This window comes from Ursus maritimus, unplaced genomic scaffold (genome assembly GCF_017311325.1).
Source record: "Ursus maritimus isolate PB19 unplaced genomic scaffold, ASM1731132v1 scaffold_8, whole genome shotgun sequence".
Taxonomy (NCBI): domain Eukaryota; kingdom Metazoa; phylum Chordata; class Mammalia; order Carnivora; family Ursidae; genus Ursus; species Ursus maritimus.
This window is the reverse complement of record NW_024426996.1, coordinates 41,000,108-41,017,225: the sequence shown is the minus strand read 5'-3', so window position 1 is coordinate 41,017,225 and position 17,118 is coordinate 41,000,108. Positions and strand designations below refer to the sequence as shown.

The 17,118-nt window shown below is 50.8% G+C and overlaps 1 protein-coding gene and 1 long non-coding RNA gene across 2 annotated transcripts in view; both read left to right on the top strand.

The window, feature by feature from the left end:
• Positions 1-6,541: 6,541 nt before the first annotated feature.
• Positions 6,542-8,758, top strand: GSX2 (GS homeobox 2). The gene is made up of 2 exons (XM_008701523.2): positions 6,542-7,250; positions 7,933-8,758. Exons 1-2 carry the CDS (start codon positions 6,677-6,679, stop codon positions 8,271-8,273), a joined length of 915 nt encoding a protein of 304 aa, XP_008699745.2. The 5' UTR covers positions 6,542-6,676; the 3' UTR covers positions 8,274-8,758.
• A 7,329-nt stretch (positions 8,759-16,087) lies between these two features.
• The window catches only part of LOC103672736, a 39,416-nt gene continuing 38,385 nt past the window's right edge, over positions 16,088-17,118 (top strand). Inside the window, exon 1 of the long non-coding RNA XR_571234.2 lies at positions 16,088-16,439. This is a non-coding gene — a long non-coding RNA (uncharacterized LOC103672736). The remainder of the gene's footprint in view (positions 16,440-17,118) is intronic.

Genomic DNA, 17,118 nt, shown 5'->3' with positions numbered 1-17,118 from the left:
TCACTGCCACTGAGTTGAATTGTTGATTCCTTTTAACGTACTGGAAACTCCCAAGGGACCTGTCTTGTGCAACAGCATTCCCTGTATGCCAGGAGCCCCAAATACAGTAGGTGCACCATACATGCTTTCCAACTACCAACTGCTGAGTGAGGCTCAGAGAGGTTAAGTTCTTCTCTTCAGGTTCCAGGATTAGCAGGGTAGCATTTATCCATTATTTCTCAACCCTCACCTGCATCAGAACCACAGCAAGCATTTTTGTTTAATTCTTAAGCTTGGGCCCCACACCATTAAATCAAAATCTTGAAGGCATCCATACTTTTATAACGCTGTCTGGGTGATTTTTGTAGATGACCAAGTTTGACCAAAAGGCTAGATCGCTAAAAATTACAAAGGTTCACTCTCTTTTTGGTAGCATTTAAGAAACAAAAACAGGGGTGCCTGGGTGGCACAGCGGTTAAGTGTCTGCCTTCGGCTCAGGGTGTGATCCCAGTGCTCTGGGATGGAGCCCCACATCAGGCTCCTCCGCTAGGAGCCTGCTTCTTCCTCTCCCACTCCCCCTGCTTGTGTTCCCTCTCTCGCTGGCTGTCTCTATCTCAGTCGAATAAATAAATAAAATCTTTAAAAAAAAATAAGAAACAAAAAAGCAAAAGACAAAAAAAACTGTCTTGAATTCCATTACTAAGCAGCTATTTCAGGCCAGGACTTTCAGCAAACTTTAGGCCAAGGAAAGTGGGGGATTCGTGCGTGTGAATGATTCAGCCCTCCTCTATCGCTCTCAGCAACACCCTCCCTAACCAAACAAAAACCACCAACTTTGAAAAAGGTAGTTAAAAAAAAAAAAAAAAAAGGCCAGCGCCAAGGGATCTGGAGCGGGAGGGAGGGAGGTGGAGCATTTGCTTCAATTATCCGGATAATTGTTCCCCACCTCAGGCCATTGTTACTGAAATGAAACAATATTCTATTGGATACAGTCTTGGCCTTTTCAGGCGTGCTCCCCGCCGGGCCTAGCACACGCTGGGCACTGAGTAGGCGCTCAATAAATTTTATTCTGATGACAGAGGAGAGCTTTAAGGGTGGGGGAGGGAAGCCCTGTTAGGCTGAAGGATTTGGGGGTGGGCGAATATTAATTAAGGGGATGTGGGGAGCAGAGGGGTTGTGTGGCGGGGACTAGGTGTCATCAAAACTGTTCAGAGGGTCCGGAGACTCGGTTGTTCCCGAAATTCTGAGCCAGACTCCTCGCTCCTTTCCCAGAAGCCTCCTCCCACCCCCTTCTCCGAGGGCCCAATTGAACTCTTGCGCCTGTCGTGAGCACAAAGGCGAATTGAGGTTTCTCAAAGGCCCATCCGCTCTGAATAAACACTAGGGAGAAGCAAGACCATTTTTTGGTGGTGGGTGAGCACGAGGCCCGCCGCCTGCCCTCTAGGCTGAACGGGCTCGCTTGCACTGCGTTCAAAGTAATATTCGGGAAGCTGACACGAGAGCCGGGCGCCGGAGCCCCTCTTCACTCTGCCAGCGTAGGAATGTGGGGACTGACTCCAAACTGCCCCGCTTTCATCCCGACTCAAGGCTTTTCAAGAGGGGCTTGGGTTCTCTAAGAGTGTGTATTTGCTAATTGCAGCCTCGGCTTTAATGAGATTCTTTTAACTCCCCCCAATCCGGTTTGCAGGTTACAGCCTTATCTGGGGATCCTCGTTTTCCACCCTGACTACACATTCTGCGAACAATCGCCTCTCCGGCTCCTGAAAGGAGAGCGAGCGCCCCATTTCTGCTGAATGCACGTCTCAGTTCATCCAAGGCTGGCGGGCTTTTGATGGCCACAATGCGAGTTACGCCCAAAGAGTGTCTCTTTGGTCAGATCGACAACGCTTGGCTTCACGTTTGCAAGTTAAACGGGCAGAAACCCGGCTGAAACTCCCACGCCAGACGCCGGGGACGTTTCCCTCCGCCCTGTTCAGAGCAGAACTGGGGAAAGGGTCTGGGCAGGGGGGAGGAAGGAAGGGAGGGAGGGGGAGTTGTCAGGAGGCGGCGCGGGAAAAGAATCCCGATTCTAAGCCGCCATCTAGAAGAAAGGGGGAGGACCATTTTCTCCAGTATATCTCTCTTGTTTTTATTTTTATTTTTTTTCATTTTGCTTTGTTGGCAGCTTTACCCAAACCAAAAAAAATAATAATAATAAAACGAGAGCGTTTTCTCCTTGTCTTCACCTAGGTAGCTGCTTTCCTCCAGCCCCTGAAAATGTGACTCCTTCATAAAATCAAAATTTATGATTATTCAAATGTTGGGGACTGTGAAAAGAGAGGAAGAAAGAGAGAAAATTAATATTGCAGCTGTTCTTCTGATTAATGAGAGATAATTGCTCATGAAAAGTCACCCCTGTGGCATTTTGTTGTCTCCTGGATCTTTGTTCTTTTCCACTATTATTGAGGACTTTCTTGAAGACTAAGCGGTTCTTTTCAATTTTTGGGTATTCAGAAAGGGTTGCCTGGTTACAGAGAATGGGGAAATCTCGGGCTATATCGGGTAAGATGTGCCACAGACAGCAATATCACAATGCCACTCGGAGAAAAGGATGGATACAAGTTAACGATGCGCTTTCAATAAAACATTCATAGACTTGTTCACGCTTTGATAATGACCTCATTAAAGGGAGCTGGGGGCAAGTAAGTCCTGTCTCCTGTTTGTGTTCGGCTAACAAAACCCAGCTTTGAGATCATTCATCGCTTTGGAAACTAATATGAAATCAATGTAAGAGGAGCAAATAAATCCGAGGCCGCCCCGCCAACTCCTGGGCTGTCCCGCCCTGCTCGCAGCCTCCGTTTGGGGCAGGAGAACCATGTGGGCAAACGCTAAAAATGAGAGAAAAAAGGACTCGGGATGGGGGGGCTCTTTGGGGGGGTGTGCAGAGGGAAGGGCGAAGTGGGAGTTACAGCCGGTGAAACAGCTAAGCACATCAACAGGTCAGAACTCTAGGGCCTGTGGAATAAGGAACGCTAAGTCCACATTCTTTGCTTTCCCTGACTTTGTCCATGAAAGGAAATAGAGTGAGAAACAAGAGGGGAATGTGGGGTCCAGGTCAGGTGTGATCCCGGATGGGGGAAGTATTGGAAGACCTCTTGAAAGCTACAGCCAAGAATCGAATCTCAAGGTTGAGCTAGGAGGAAACTGCTTACTCAGGCTCAAGCTGGAGAGTCCAGGGGCAAGAAGGTGGCACCTCTGAACTGCTTTGATTTTTTTTTCTCATTTGAGGGTAAGGGTGGGGTGCCCTGACTGGTAAGTGTTGGGGGAGTGGGGGGGGCAATTTTGTTACCTTCGTATTTGTGACATTGTCTCGCACTCAAGGAAGACAAAGCCATCCTCTGTCATACCAGCAAGAGGGAGGAAATCAAAGGATCCCCCTGCCCCTTAAAAGAACTAATTTTCTCCTTGAATTATGAAAGTAATGGCTTAGGTAACAGCCTGTACTCTGTACCCGACTGCTTAATACCGAATAAATCCTTCCACGTGGCTCCCCGAGTCGTGGCAATTAGAGCTCATTATAGGCTCATAAGAGCTCTCATTTCAGGGATTACTTAATGGACGATGAAATTTTATCGGACAGAATCACTGAGAAATAAAATTGCGTGGCAGCGGGGGCACCATGGGGGCACACTGACAGGCTGCTCAGGGGTCCCCTTCTGCTTTGAGCAGTTTCGAAGAGCTGCTATCCTGAGGAAGGGTCTGGCTGGGCAGGCAGGCCACACAGCTGCTCGGGGCCATGGAGGGTAGGCTTCCTTCAGGAATGGGGGTGGCAACACACAGTGGGGCCAACTTCTGAAGATGGGGCTGGAGTCGAGAAAAGAAAGAAAGACTAAGAGATCCAAAGAGAATTAATGAGGAGAATCTGAGGAGAGCCACCAAATTGGAACGTGACCGTAAAATTCTTGCTCTTGGGGGGCTCAAACAATTTATTTTTTAAAAAATTTTTAAAGTTTTTATTTTAATTCCACTTAGTTAACATGCAATGTTATATTAGTTTTAGGCGTACAATATACCTACTTAACACTTCCATACATCACCCTGTGCTTATCACCATGGTTCAAGCAATTTAACCAAGTCCTCTCGTAATAGGCAAAGTTTCTCAGACTTGGTCTGCTTTCCACCTCAAGTCTGGCCCCAAGCTACCACACCCCTTGCAGCCCTCAGTAACCCCATGAGCCTCTCACTTTTCTCAAAATTCCTTAGCACTCCAATTGGATGTTTCCATACTGAGACATAAATTAGTTGCTCAAGCTTCATAATTAGGATTCTCTAAAGTAAAATGGTCCTCACATAAGCACAAATTCCAGCACATTAGCATAGGAGTTCTTCCCATGAGCATACCCAGAACCACCGGGAACACAGTGATCCGAACTGTAAGCCCCAAACAGACCTCAGATAACCTTCTACCCAATACAGAAGAGGAAAAAGGAAAGGGAAAAACTATTACTTTCTTTGAGCACTTGCAAAGTGAATAAATACTCATAAGTATATATTAAATAAATTACACACACACTTGCAAAGTAAGTGGGGAAATCATGTCACCTGTTTGGACAATTTAGGCCTGTAAAAAAACACCCAGGCTGTAAGCATCTCTTAGTGGTTGAGCTTCCATTCTTCTTGGGGCTGGAATGATTCGGGACTACCAGCATTCTCCCGACGCGAGCGAGGGTGGGCAGGCAGGCAGGGTCGAGGCTGAGCATCTGTGATGTCTGCATCGGTAAACCTTGTGGTACAAAAGTAGTTACAGCTGAGCTGCCCTGAGTTAAGCCCTGAGACTCCTTAATTGTTGTCACAAGATGTTGGATTAGCACATTTCTGGAATAGCTGTCTGTTTACACTCTGGAGACCTACCGTCCACTAACCGCTTTCTAATTGAATTCTAATCACATTCAAATAGCTCAATAACCAGCCTCAGCTGCAATTCATAAAACTTTAATTGCCATCCATAAATCCTGGGCTCCCCAGAGCGGGGCGTCCCTACAACCCAATTACACTTCTCTAGCAGGCAAAAGAAATGGTCCCAGAGATGAAAAAGGGGAAAGGAGAGACAGACAGAAGACAGAGAGATAGCCATGCCTCCAGCTGAGAAGCTGATGCTCCCCTAGGATTAAGGCACTAGGTTCTTAGAGGTGGAGGGAGTCCGGTCCTCAAGTTTCTTAACACCATTGTGAACTCAGGCCTGAAGTCTGCTGTTTTGGAAAAAACGATCAGCCTTGTAGCGGTTGGTTGCTCACTCTCCCTGCTCCAACCAGATTTTCCACAGGGGCAAAAAAGAGAAAGCTGTCACCTCTACCACCTTACCTTCCCCAAAGATCAATAGCCCCTATCTTGGCAGCCCCCTTCTCTCACATAACCACTAATGCACAAGTCTTTTGCGGGAGCCTGTGGCCCTCAGATTTCCTTTACCAGGCCACCTCTCCCATCCTGAGGCAGGATTCCTAGAGTGGCTCAAATTCCTTCAACCTCTTTCAGCTTTTAAAGGGGTACACGGGGGTGGGGAGAGTGCTTCCTGGTTAGCCTGCCAGATGCTCAAGGTCTGTAAAATATAAAGGTGCAGAAAATCACGGGACCTAGAGCAAAGGCCTTCCCCAAGCCTGCCAGGTCTCCAGGAGGGCTGGGGTTTGGGTTCTCTCTCCAAAATCATTGGGATGGAGTTTGCAGGGTTGTCCTGGAAATGCATTGGCTTGGAGAAAGGAGAGTGGACACTCTTTGGGGTGTCTCTCCGCCAAAAGGTACACTGCCAATTACAAAGGAGCACAAGGAAGTGTCCTTGATCTGAGTGGGCCCAGGAAAGCCCCAAGTGCAAAGGCATTTTAGAGCTTCTCAAGCATTAGAATGAAAATCTCTGCAGGTTCTTAGCTGGGAGGCCTCACTCTTGCGCCCTGAATCCGTCACGAACTAACCACCTGAATGACTTTGGCCAAGTCCAAATGCTGGGGGACTCTGTGTGTGTCTGTGTGTATCCATGGTCCAAGCCACGATGCGGGACTGGGCCGCTGCCAGTCCGCCGCCAGACAATCGTGCTCCGGAGAGCAGGCCTCACACTTTTGCGCGCTTCAGCCACGGCTGGTACAGAGGAGCAGGGAGCACTGGGCATCCCTATTAAAAAGGCCTCAAGGTCCCCACCTGGTGCGCTTTTCTGCCGGGAGTGGGGAAGAGTTGGGCTGGGGCCCAGGCTAGGGAAAGGGGTAGGATGGAGGATGCAGCTCTGATTTCTCGAGAAAGCGTGGAGAAAGAGGGGGAGGAGGCCGGCCTCCCCGCGAAATTAACAAAACCTACACTTTGCAAAGTCTCCCCCATCCCCCTCCTTCGAGTTCTTCCCTGCCGCGCGCCCGCCCCTCCTCGCCGCTTCTGTTGTGACTCGGGCAGCCTATCCCGAGGGTGGGGAGCTGCTGAGGAGCCTGAGCCGAGCGGTACTCCGCAGCATCACGTGCCGGGGTGGGGGCTATAAAATCCCGGAGCCGGGGCGCCGGGCGGGGGACGTGAGGACCAGCCCTCTCCAGGGACCCCTTTGTTCGCAGCCCAGACGCCGAACACCTCCGCGTCCCCGAGGGCTTGACCGCCTGCGTCCGCGCCGCGCCCGGGGCAGAGCTCAGAGCAGGAGAGGGGAGGGGGCGCCACCGCCGGCCCGGCCCTCCAGCCACCCACCCCTCCCGACATGTCGCGCTCCTTCTATGTCGACTCGCTCATCATCAAGGACTCCTCGCGGCCCGCGCCCTCGCTGCCTGAGCCGCACCCCGGGCCAGATTTCTTCATCCCGCTGGGCATGCCGTCCCCGCTGGTGATGTCTGTATCTGGGCCCGGCTGCCCGTCCCGCAAGAGTGGCGCGTTCTGCGTTTGCCCACTCTGCGTCACTTCGCACCTGCACTCCTCTCGCGGGCCCGCGGGCTCCGGCGGCGCGGGCTCAGGGACCGGGAGTGCAGGGGCCGGGGGTGGTGGGGCGCCGGGGGGCGCCGGGGCCCTGCCACTGCTCAAGGGTCAGTTCTCTTCGGGTCCCGGGGACGCGCAGTTTTGCCCACGAGTGAGCCACGCGCACCATCATCACCACCCGCCGCAGCACCACCATCACCACCATCAGCCCCAGCAGCCCGGCTCCGCCGCTGCTGCTGCGGCCGCGGCGGCCGCGGCGGCGGCCGCGGCGGCCTTGGGGCACCCTCAGCACCACGCACCTGTCTGCGCCGCCACCACCTACAACGTGGGGGACCCGCGGAGATTCCACTGCCTCACCATGGGTAGGGCGGGGTCTCTGGGCACCTACGCGCCGCGCCTTCCCGGCTCCCAGGAGCAAACTTTCCGCCTCCAGTGGAGGAAGTGGCAGCCTGGGGAGTTGGGGGGTGGGTGGGAGGAGGGGCTTTTCGTGTAACTGTGTAGTCGTCCCCAGAAGTTCCACGAAGGTGAAAGTTAGCTTTCGAGCCTCTCCAAGCAGGCTGGTGCGTGCACTCCCGGTACCTGGTGTCTGAGGCTTGCGTACTATCGGGGCCTTTGGGACCTCGAACTTGAGGGTTGAGAAACCGAAGGCTAAACTGGCTGAGGTTCAGGGTGGGTATGTTTGAACTTAAGTGTGGCATTCCGTCGTCGGGGCTAGCTAAAGCATTTCGATGCCTTTGGCCAAGCTTGCCTGCCTCTCTGCTAGGCTTGAAGGGAGACGACCGGACAATGCAAGCCTCCACCCCTCTTTAAGCCTCTGACTTTACATCTCACACATCAAAGGCCTTCACTTGCTGTGGGCTTCTCTGTCCTTCCCCGCTGAGTGAAGAAGTGCCATGAAATGGGAAAGAGTGAGGGATGGATACAGGTGTTTGTTTGAGCTTCGCGGGTGGGTCCTGGAGAGGCGTCCTTTCCAAGGGATAGCACGTAGGGTGGGAACACCTCGCCCGAGAATTACCTCTCTGCCCTCTCTTGGCCGGTCTGCAGGGGGCTCGGACGCCAGCCAGGTACCCAATGGCAAGAGGATGAGGACGGCGTTCACCAGCACGCAGCTCCTGGAGCTGGAGCGGGAATTCTCTTCCAACATGTACCTGTCTCGACTCCGGAGGATCGAAATCGCGACATACCTGAACCTGTCAGAGAAGCAGGTGAAAATCTGGTTTCAGAACCGCCGGGTGAAGCATAAGAAAGAAGGGAAGGGTACACAGAGGAACAGTCACGCGGGCTGCAAGTGTGTCGGCAGCCAGGCGCACTACGCGCGCTCTGAGGATGAGGACTCCTTGTCGCCGGCCTCGGCCAACGATGACAAGGAGATTTCTCCCTTATGAGGGAGGGCCGCCTCCCTCTCACCACACGCTCCTGGCAGCCCCCACAACACCAATAAGCCTGCACCCAGGGGCCCAAATCCTTGCCCATTCTGTGGTCCCATCTGCAGAAGGACGGAGCTGAGCATTCTCCGGGCGAATATGCCCGGCCTGACCCTGCAAGTCTCTTTGACCTATTTGTTTGAAGCTCCACTCGAAGTTATAGGTCTTTGTTTTTGTTTTGTTTTTTAATGTAAATAATCTAGATTCAACTCAACCTCGTCATATAACAGAGGAAAAAAACCACAGTTGGTTTAACACTGTATGGGGGTTTTTGAAAGCGCATGTCGTTTCCCCTTCCCTACTGTCTTTCAGAACCTAAGAAGAATGCGGGGTTTCTTGGTTATTTTCTGTTGTTGTTTTTTAAATGAAAGTATTGAATTGCAAATAATTTAGAAAATTAAACCCTGTAGGTCTCACTTTCTGAAAATTTGCCTGGGGAGAGATTGGAATTCAAGTTGCTGAAGTCCCTTTGTATGTGAATAGTTTTATATAAAATTTATATTTATATTTATTTAAATAAATGAAACAAAATCAAGATTTTAAATTTGTGGTGTTTGCTCTCACCATCTTTCCCTGTCTCCCCCTCACCCATATTTAGAGAAAGTCATGGAAGGGGGGGAAGTTGTCTGAGAATTTAGAGGAAAGTGTTGACTAAAACCTAGTAATGTGGGACTTTGTTTGAGGGACTTTGTGACACACCCTCAGTCGTGACGTTGCCTACCCCATCCTCCAAGTAGCTAAGCTGCTCACAGGTGATAGGACAAGTCACTCCATTTAAAGTGACACTGACAATAACAGACAAACTTTTTGATTTATTTAGCAGGGAAAGGTAAAATCCCTTACCTAGTATTTATTTGCTGTGGCAGTTCCCCTTTTCCCCACTTCCCCCCACATCCCTCTCAGTACTGAAATCTGAATTAGGTGAAGGAATTTGAATAGTCAGAACTTAGTTTTAGGAAGAGCAACAATGCATCAAACCAGTTGGAACCATGCATAAGGAAACTTACAAATGATGCTGCGAGTGACTGGAAACATGAGTTCCTGTTCTTCTAGCAAAGAAATTAGCTGATTCCATCAGTGCTGAGAAAACAGAAGGGCAGGGACAGGGAATTATTCTACCCAAAGATTGATATTCTCACTTTTCCAAAATAGCTCAGAGGTGCCTTTGGACTCTTGCAGTTTTTCTTGGTTTCCCTAACTTTAACCTAAATCTGTTCCCTTCTAAGCCCTTTCTTCCCATCATCTTGCAGCGTTCATTCCTGCAAACCTGCTCCTGAAGATTGACTCTGGCTCTGCCCTCAGCAGGGCAACCTGGCTCTTTGCTCAGTGCAGCCAGGGCCTGTCACCTAAGGAAGACAAGTGAGGCTAGAAATATGGAAACTAGATCTCATTGCCTGTAAGCTGAGCCCATTAACACCCATTGGTATTATTTCTGATTATTTTCTGTAAAAATGCCACCCAGGAGGTTCAAGCCATAGGAACTGTTTACAACACACATACACAAGTTTCTTTAGGTCTGATTTACTTTCAGTATGTAGGAACTGCTTACCAGGTGAGATGGGGCTTAAAACTGAGGCCAGTTTGGGAAAAGGGGGAAAGGAGAGGATGTGATCATGGTTTTTCCCTGCCCAGAGTTCATTAGTTCTTCTTTTCTCTTTTCTTTCTTTTCTCTCTCTGTCTCTGTCTCTGTTTCTCTCTTTCAGACACACAACACACACACACACACACACACACACACACACACACACGAGGCTCAGGAGAAGGATTTTCGTCGTCAGCTCCCATTCGGGGACTGGCTAGGGCTGGCGGGAGGGACTGAATAGGGAGCTCTCGCGGCTTTGTGCAACAACCTGGGCCTGGTCCTACGCAGCGGTCACAGGCATCCAGCTTGCTCCTGCCCGGGCCTGGGAGGCTCAGCCTCCAGGTCACTCTGTCACGCGTGGAGCCTTGGGCCGGTCGCGCTACCTGCAGGGAAGGGGAGGAGGCACGGCCCGCTGCCTTTCCTGAAGATCCTATCTCCCTCCTTCCCAATAAACAGGCCTCTCCACGCACAAATATAAGGGTGGGAGGAAAGGAGTTTCGAGGCTCAAAGAACGAGCGTTTACGGAGAATTCTTTTTCTGGAAATAATGGGAAGGACAAAGAGCCCCTGCTGCAGCTCTGCGAGCTCCTGCCCAAAACGATGCCTCAGCTGGGCGTTGGGCAGANCGTCCTCCTCCCATCCACAGCCGGCGCGGCCCCCCAGTCGCCCCGCGCTGGGCCCTGGCCCTCCCCGAGTCCTAGCCCAGTCGGAACCCGAGCCTCTGGGCCTCGCCTGGCTCCCCCACCCCAGGCCCTGCGCCCGGAGCGCGGAGCCACCCACCTGCCGCACCCGACCCAGCGCAGCGCGCCCAGCTCCACCGCCCTGCGAAGGACACGCGGCGCCAGCCCTTCTCGCCAGGTTTTGGGCGGCTTGGATGGTGTCAGCCCCCCTCCTTTCTGTCTTAGGGGGAAGTTCGTTAGGGAGGAGAGAATAAACAATGCGTCCGCCACCAGAGGCAAAAAGTTTCAGGCATAGATACCCACCTAGACGTTGGACATTCTCCTAAGAAAGCTTCTCCAGCGGTTTCAGGGAGGTTCTAGGATATTTGGTGCCGAGTGGACCTTCTTCTCACTTTCAGGGTGTAGCAGGAGGTCTCCCGTCTACTAGGGTAGATTTTACATCTCCCCAAAACCCTCTCCCCCACTCCCACCGAAGCAATCAGTTGATGTTTTTGAAGTTTGCAAATCCTAACAAGGCTTTGGGAACCTCTGATTTTAAAGGCCTATAGTTTCGCTTTAGGTTAAGAACTCCTAGGTTAATGTGTGTGGTCACCCTTGACAATTTCTCTACCTGGGAAGCACCAGATGCTAGCTTTTCATTTAGCCCCCACCTGAAAAACAGAATTCTGTTTTCCCCAAAACATGGCCTCTTAGGAGCCTATACACACATAATGGAAAGAGGGAAAGAATGAAAATGAGAATTAGAAATTAGGATCTTGCTCCCCTAGGATAAAAGAAGTAAGCATCAGGAGCCATTAGTGTGGTCGAATCCACCTCTTTGAGAGCAAGCCCTGCTTCAAACAGGAAGATATTCTGGGTGGGGATGGAGAGCTCAAAAGACGACCTCTTGCCCTTGTGCCCTAAGCCCAGTCCCGACATTCTGAGAGAACAGGAGGAACAGAGACCTTTCCCCTTTACCCTCCCACTCAGAGACCAACACAAGCCCAAGGCCAAGGACCTAGCATTGATAGTAGTACTTGGCAAGGCTTCTTGATTGCAAACCATGCCCAGGGCAGAAGGAACCCAGCAGCCTAGCCCTGGGGTATCCATGGCCCAGGTGATAGAGATGCTGGTGATGATAGACTCCCCTTATTCTGAAGTATTCTGAAGTGGTCATCTTAGCTTGGTTCCCCTCCCCCTCATACACACATCTTCCCTACTCCCCCCGAAGAATATCCAAAGGTATTTTAAGAGAAAGATAAACTTGAGGATGTGAAGTCTGATTTTTGGCTCGCTCCTCCCTTTGTTCACCCCCACTCTCTACCAGTTCTGATCAGATTTAGAAATGCAGTTTGCTTGGTTTACGCTGACTGATCAAAGAATTGTCAGAAAGGTGTTTGTTCTTACTAAAAGTGGTCACAGAAAGCAAGAGGGTCTGTGGGTGCAGGTGTGAGAGAGAGGGACAGAGAGAGAATTCCACCTGTGGTGGTCATATACATGGAAAGAGAAGAGTTATTTGTATCAGATTTTGTCTTGTTTTGTTGTGCTTCCCACCTCTACCTTTCTGGCAGGTTCTACTCAGTTTTCATGGCGCTCCTTGGGAGATTTCTTTGGGGGAGTGTTTAGAGCTGGTTTGGGGGAGCCCAGCCTTAAGGGTGTGGGAGAGAGGAGAACGACACTCCCAATAGAACCTATTTGCTAGAGGAAATTGGGTTTAAAGGAGCAATCACTGCTTTAAAAGGAGCTCCTCCCACCCTCTTCAAACACAGCCTTAAGCTGTCCTAGACGATGAATACAGCTCAGTGCATCAAAGCAATTGTTCCTATTTTCATTATTCACAGGGAATCTTTGAATGTACCTGTTAAGGTGACAGACCTCTTAAAAGGGAACATTTTTCCATGCAATTAAATGGTGCATTTACTAGGCTTCTATTAACATAATTTAATATAAATCTATTTTATAAATCTTTAGGCTCACATTACTGAAAATTGAGCTTCTCTGAAAAAAAAAAATGCCCATGTCTCTCCCCTAAATTAGATGTAATAGAATCCAAAAACTTGCTATTCTAAACCAGCTGGAAATATTAAAAATAGAAGAATCTTTTGTACTGTCTTTTGTTAATGGTGAAAGTGTGAAGAAAAAAGGTAGTTTGTTTCACAGAAGATAAATAATTCTACAGGGATGCAGATGTCCTACACCCAAGGCCTTGGCCCTCGGAGTCACACAGGCTGGAACTGAGGAGGGGCCAACAAGAACAGGAATGGAAAGAGAACTCTCAGTAACAGAGTTCAAGCAGAGCTCAGATGAAAAAACAAAAGCCAGCCCTGACTCATATTTGGAAATAAGTTTCTTTGGTCTGAGGAAAGAAAACCCAAAGCCTATGAGACCTCGCAGTCCTGCAGGCTCTACTCCACATTGAGGTAGATACTGTTGTCTGTTCCCATGGCTGGGCTCCTTGTTTGCAAGTCCACCCTCCAAAATTCTGGGCATCCCATTGTCTCTGAAAATAGTGTTTTGTGCGCTCTTATATTGACGTCCATGCCTGCCCTTCTGCGCTGGGCATTGCCTCCTTTCAAGCTGAGCTCTGTGTTTGCCTGAACCCTTGTCCTACCTTTGTAGAGCCTTCCAAGCCCCAAACCCAGGAAGGCCCCAGGGGCTCCTCTGAGTGAATCCCGACAGATCGGAAGTGTGTGCTGTGTGCTTAGGAAAGTAACTAGTTTCAGATTAATGAAGCAGTGACAATTTCAATCTGCTTAAAGGCGGAGGTTGGCACTGCCCAGGCCTGAGCGTGGGGAGCTCGCCAGGCTGGGCTTTATATTGTCCGCTTTTCTGAAGAGCAGACAAAGATGGATAGAGAGACATTGAAAAGCAGGGGGCGTATTTTAAACAGCCCCATAAAGAGGGCTGTCACTTTAAGACAAGAACCATAGTGCTTTGATGACTTTGTATTAGCTGCACCATTTCAAATAAGGAACTCAAGTCTCTAGCCAGAGGGAGGAGAAGGAGTGAGGGAGAGGGATGGAGCAAAGGAAGGGAAGGGAAGAGAGAGGGACAGAGGGAGAGAGAGAGGAGGCAAAGAAAACAGAGAATGTAGCAATATTTCGCCTGTGTGAGCACTGCAGCCGGACTAAATCTTAGGCTACTAGTTGATTTCTGAAGTTCAGGGAGAAACAATCCACAGCAGGTGCAGAGAAAAAAGGCAGGTGGAGCCACTCCCGATGGGAAAGAGTTCCCTGCCCGTGGGCAGCAGCCGGCTCCAAGGGGCTGAAGACAGCTTGGCCTCAGTTTGCGGGGAAGGGCTCGAGAGGGACGCGCAGCTCCGCGGCCCCAGACCGCTGAGGATTATAATGGAAATTTTTGAGAGCGTGAAAGAGAAAGAATAGGAAGGAGGGGGAGGGCAGGCTTTGGGAGTCCACCTTCACAAAGCCTAATTTAAATTTCTTCCCCTTTCCTCCGTAATTAATTAATGACCACGATTAATTATTAGGGTCGAATTTCAAGACTTCAAAACGCCTTCCCCGGAGGGGCTGAAGAGTTGCTAGAGCCAGACACGTGGTTTTAACTTGGGAGAAGGGAGTTGAGCGTTGGTAGTGTTTGTCCCACTCCCCGTAGCTGCTACCCTCTCGCTCTCTCTGCCTGCTTCTCTCTGTCTCTGTCTCTTTCTGCCTTGGGGTCTCTCTCTCTCCCTCTCTCTGTCTCTTTTTTTTTTCTCTCTCCTTTGTTCTCCAGGCCGACCTTCCTATCCTTCTCCCAAATCCCCTGGTCCTGGCTCAACCCTCCTAACTCCAGGCCCCCAGTTGTCTGGTGAGAGGGAAGAATACCCACGCTTTGGCCCCCACCGGAGGCGCCCCTCCGCGTCGTCGGTGGTGAGAAGTGAGTGGGCAGCAATGTAATTTCACCGGTTGAATCAAGAGTTTTTCTTTCTACCAAAGAAACTTTTTTCTTTTCTTTTTCTTTCTCTCTTTCTCTCTTTCTCTCTTTCTTTCCTTTCTCTTTCTCTCAGCATAGGGGAACCGGGACTGGGAGATCGCGCCGCTTTAAAGGCCAGCGAAAGGGCTCCCCCGACGGTGGCGCTGGAGGGAGAAGCGTTTAGTCACTGTTTCATTAGGCACTATTTGAACCTTGCAACATGTGGTAATTTCTGGAAGCTGAAAAGGGGGGATTATGTAGGAGGGACACAAGGAAATTAGCGAACGGTTAATTTAACTCGTTTTCTGCTAGACTTTTCGATACATTCCTAATTGACTGAGGGGCAGGTGAAGCTCCCGCCCCATGCAGGCTCATTCACGGTGGGAATAAATGGTTCTTTTTCAACTCACACTGCTCACAATATATCATCGGGGAAAAGACATGCAATGAATATGTTGATTTTTTTTATTAATGGAATTACACCCTGCCACGCAGGTGTGAGGGTAAAAACCTATACTGTAATGAAATAAGATTAACAATGAAATTAGAATTTTATTAGCTTTATATGTCACATAGACCTGGATTTGAACTGTCAAAACAAGCAACAAGAAAAGATATTCTGAAGGCAGCCCTGCCAATCAACCAGGAGAAATGGAACAGCGTCCTATCCAAATCATCATCGGCTTCCAATTCCTGCAGCACGTCCCTTAGGCCTTGTGCAGGACGCAAGTGGGCCCCCGCACGGGTAACCGCCTGTACTCTGGACCGGCAGGTAGTAGCCGAAAACACCACTTGGGGTCGGGAGGCCCCGCCTGGAACAGGACCTAGCTGAGGGCAGAAGGGCCGAGATGGCCCGAGGCCGCCGAGAGGTCAGCGAGAGGGGCCGGGCCACCGCGGCCTGCAGGCCTCAGGCTTCGCATCCTCTCAATCAGCTGCCCGGGCTGGCTGCGATCCGAGGAAACGGAGAAAAAAGTCGGGATGCGAGGCTGGAGGCAGAGTCGGGCGCCCCTTGGAAACCACACTGAGTTTTGTTACCCCGGGGCCTCGAGCTTCAGCGCTGCTACCTGGGTCTGGCAGGCGCCGAGGTGCCCTATGCAAATGGTTCACTATTACGGGACAAAGAAATACTTCAAATGGCCCTTTGTAACCTTCTATAGAAAATCGAGGTACTCTGCATGACAAAGCACAATTAAGCTTTCTATTCAGGAGTTCTGCAGCTGGTAGCCCATTGGGAAAGTGGGAGGAAACGCGAATATATTAATAGTGTGGCAAAAGTTTTTGTGTGCGTGTCCTTTTCTGGGTCGGGGGGGAGGGGCGGTGGGTGGACCCGGAGGGGAAGAAGGCTCCGCCTTGGATCCTTGCCACCTGAACCACGTCGTCTCTGCCCACGTGGAAAGCCCCGCTCGTCTGGCAGCCTGGGCCTTCGGAACGGCCGCGGCGACCCCCGAGCGCGAAGCTCGGCTGGGCGGACTCTGCGGGCGCCAGCGCCCCGGGCGGGGCGGGACGCGTGCCCCAGCCCGGCCTCCTCGTCCCCTCCAGGCTGGGCCGAGACCCGAGGCCTGGCTGTCCCTGGTCGCCGCGCAAGGGGAAGGCTCCCAGCCCTGGTGCTCCGCCCAGACACCTCGGCAGGCGGTGCGCCCCGGAGTGCGCCAGGGGCTTTCGGTCGTGGGACGGACCTGTGGGGAGAGCAGAGCCAGACTTCCCTTCAGTTCCAATTTTCTCCGCCCCTCCTCCCCCATAGCTGAGGTTCATCTCCTAATCGTTCATTTTTTACAGTCCCCAGGGAGAATGTTTTGCTTCTTAGCAAATAAGTGTCCTTAGCCAACCGTGCTGGTTATTCTGTTTGCCCTGCAAGATCCTTCTCCACCCTCCTCTGACCTGACCGGTGCCGGCAGACACCGCCGTTTGTGGATTGTATTATTTCCTCTGTGACCTGCACCTCCTGCAGCCCCTTGGATCTGGCTTCCACTTGGGTTTGGTGAGTGGCACTGTGAATAACAGAGCAGCCTAAGGAGGGAGAAGCAGAGATGTGTTGGTTCTTTCCGGGGATGTTTCTGCTGCACTGTTCCAGTTCTGACAGTTACTGCTACTCTCTAGAAATTTCCTTTCTGAGAGCCTGTTTTCCAAGGCTCCAGCTACAATCAGGCTCCCCTGCACCTTCATGGAAAAGGGTGGAAATGCTTTCTGGCCTCTACTGGTCCCTAGGTGCATCAACATTCTTATTCGTTCCCTCAGCGCTAAACACATCTCTGCAAATAGTCATTTTGTTGAAATATTTCTTCAAAAATCCCAGCTCAATGCAGTTGCCTAGAGGCTGACCAGCCATGTTACACTTGAGTCAATCTCTTCTGCCAGGTCAATTGTCTCCTCATTTTTGCTGGGACAGCCCCTGTGAGAGAAGTTGTCCCAGCCCATTCCATCTCAGACAGCTTTGACCACTAGGAACACTTCCTTGTGTTGAATCAGAATCTTCCCTCATAATTTCTATCCATGGGTCCTATCTAGTTCTTTCCCCCCAGGGGGCTTCTAGGTGTCTTCTTCTGTTTCCCCAGCTGTGAGGGCCTTGAGGATAGCAACTATATCCTCAGGATTGGTCACAACGCCTGGCATATAGTAGATGCCTGATAAATACTAGCTGAGTCAATGCATCAGTCTGC

Excerpts from the sequence above, each read along its gene's own strand:
- GSX2 (XM_008701523.2), top strand. The coding sequence starts at position 6,677 with ATGTCGCGCTCCTTCTATGTCGACTCGCTCATCATCAAGGACTCCTCG. Across the intron at positions 7,251-7,932 it reads ATTCCACTGCCTCACCATGG|GGGGCTCGGACGCCAGCCAG; the intron begins GTAGGGCGGGGT and ends GCCGGTCTGCAG.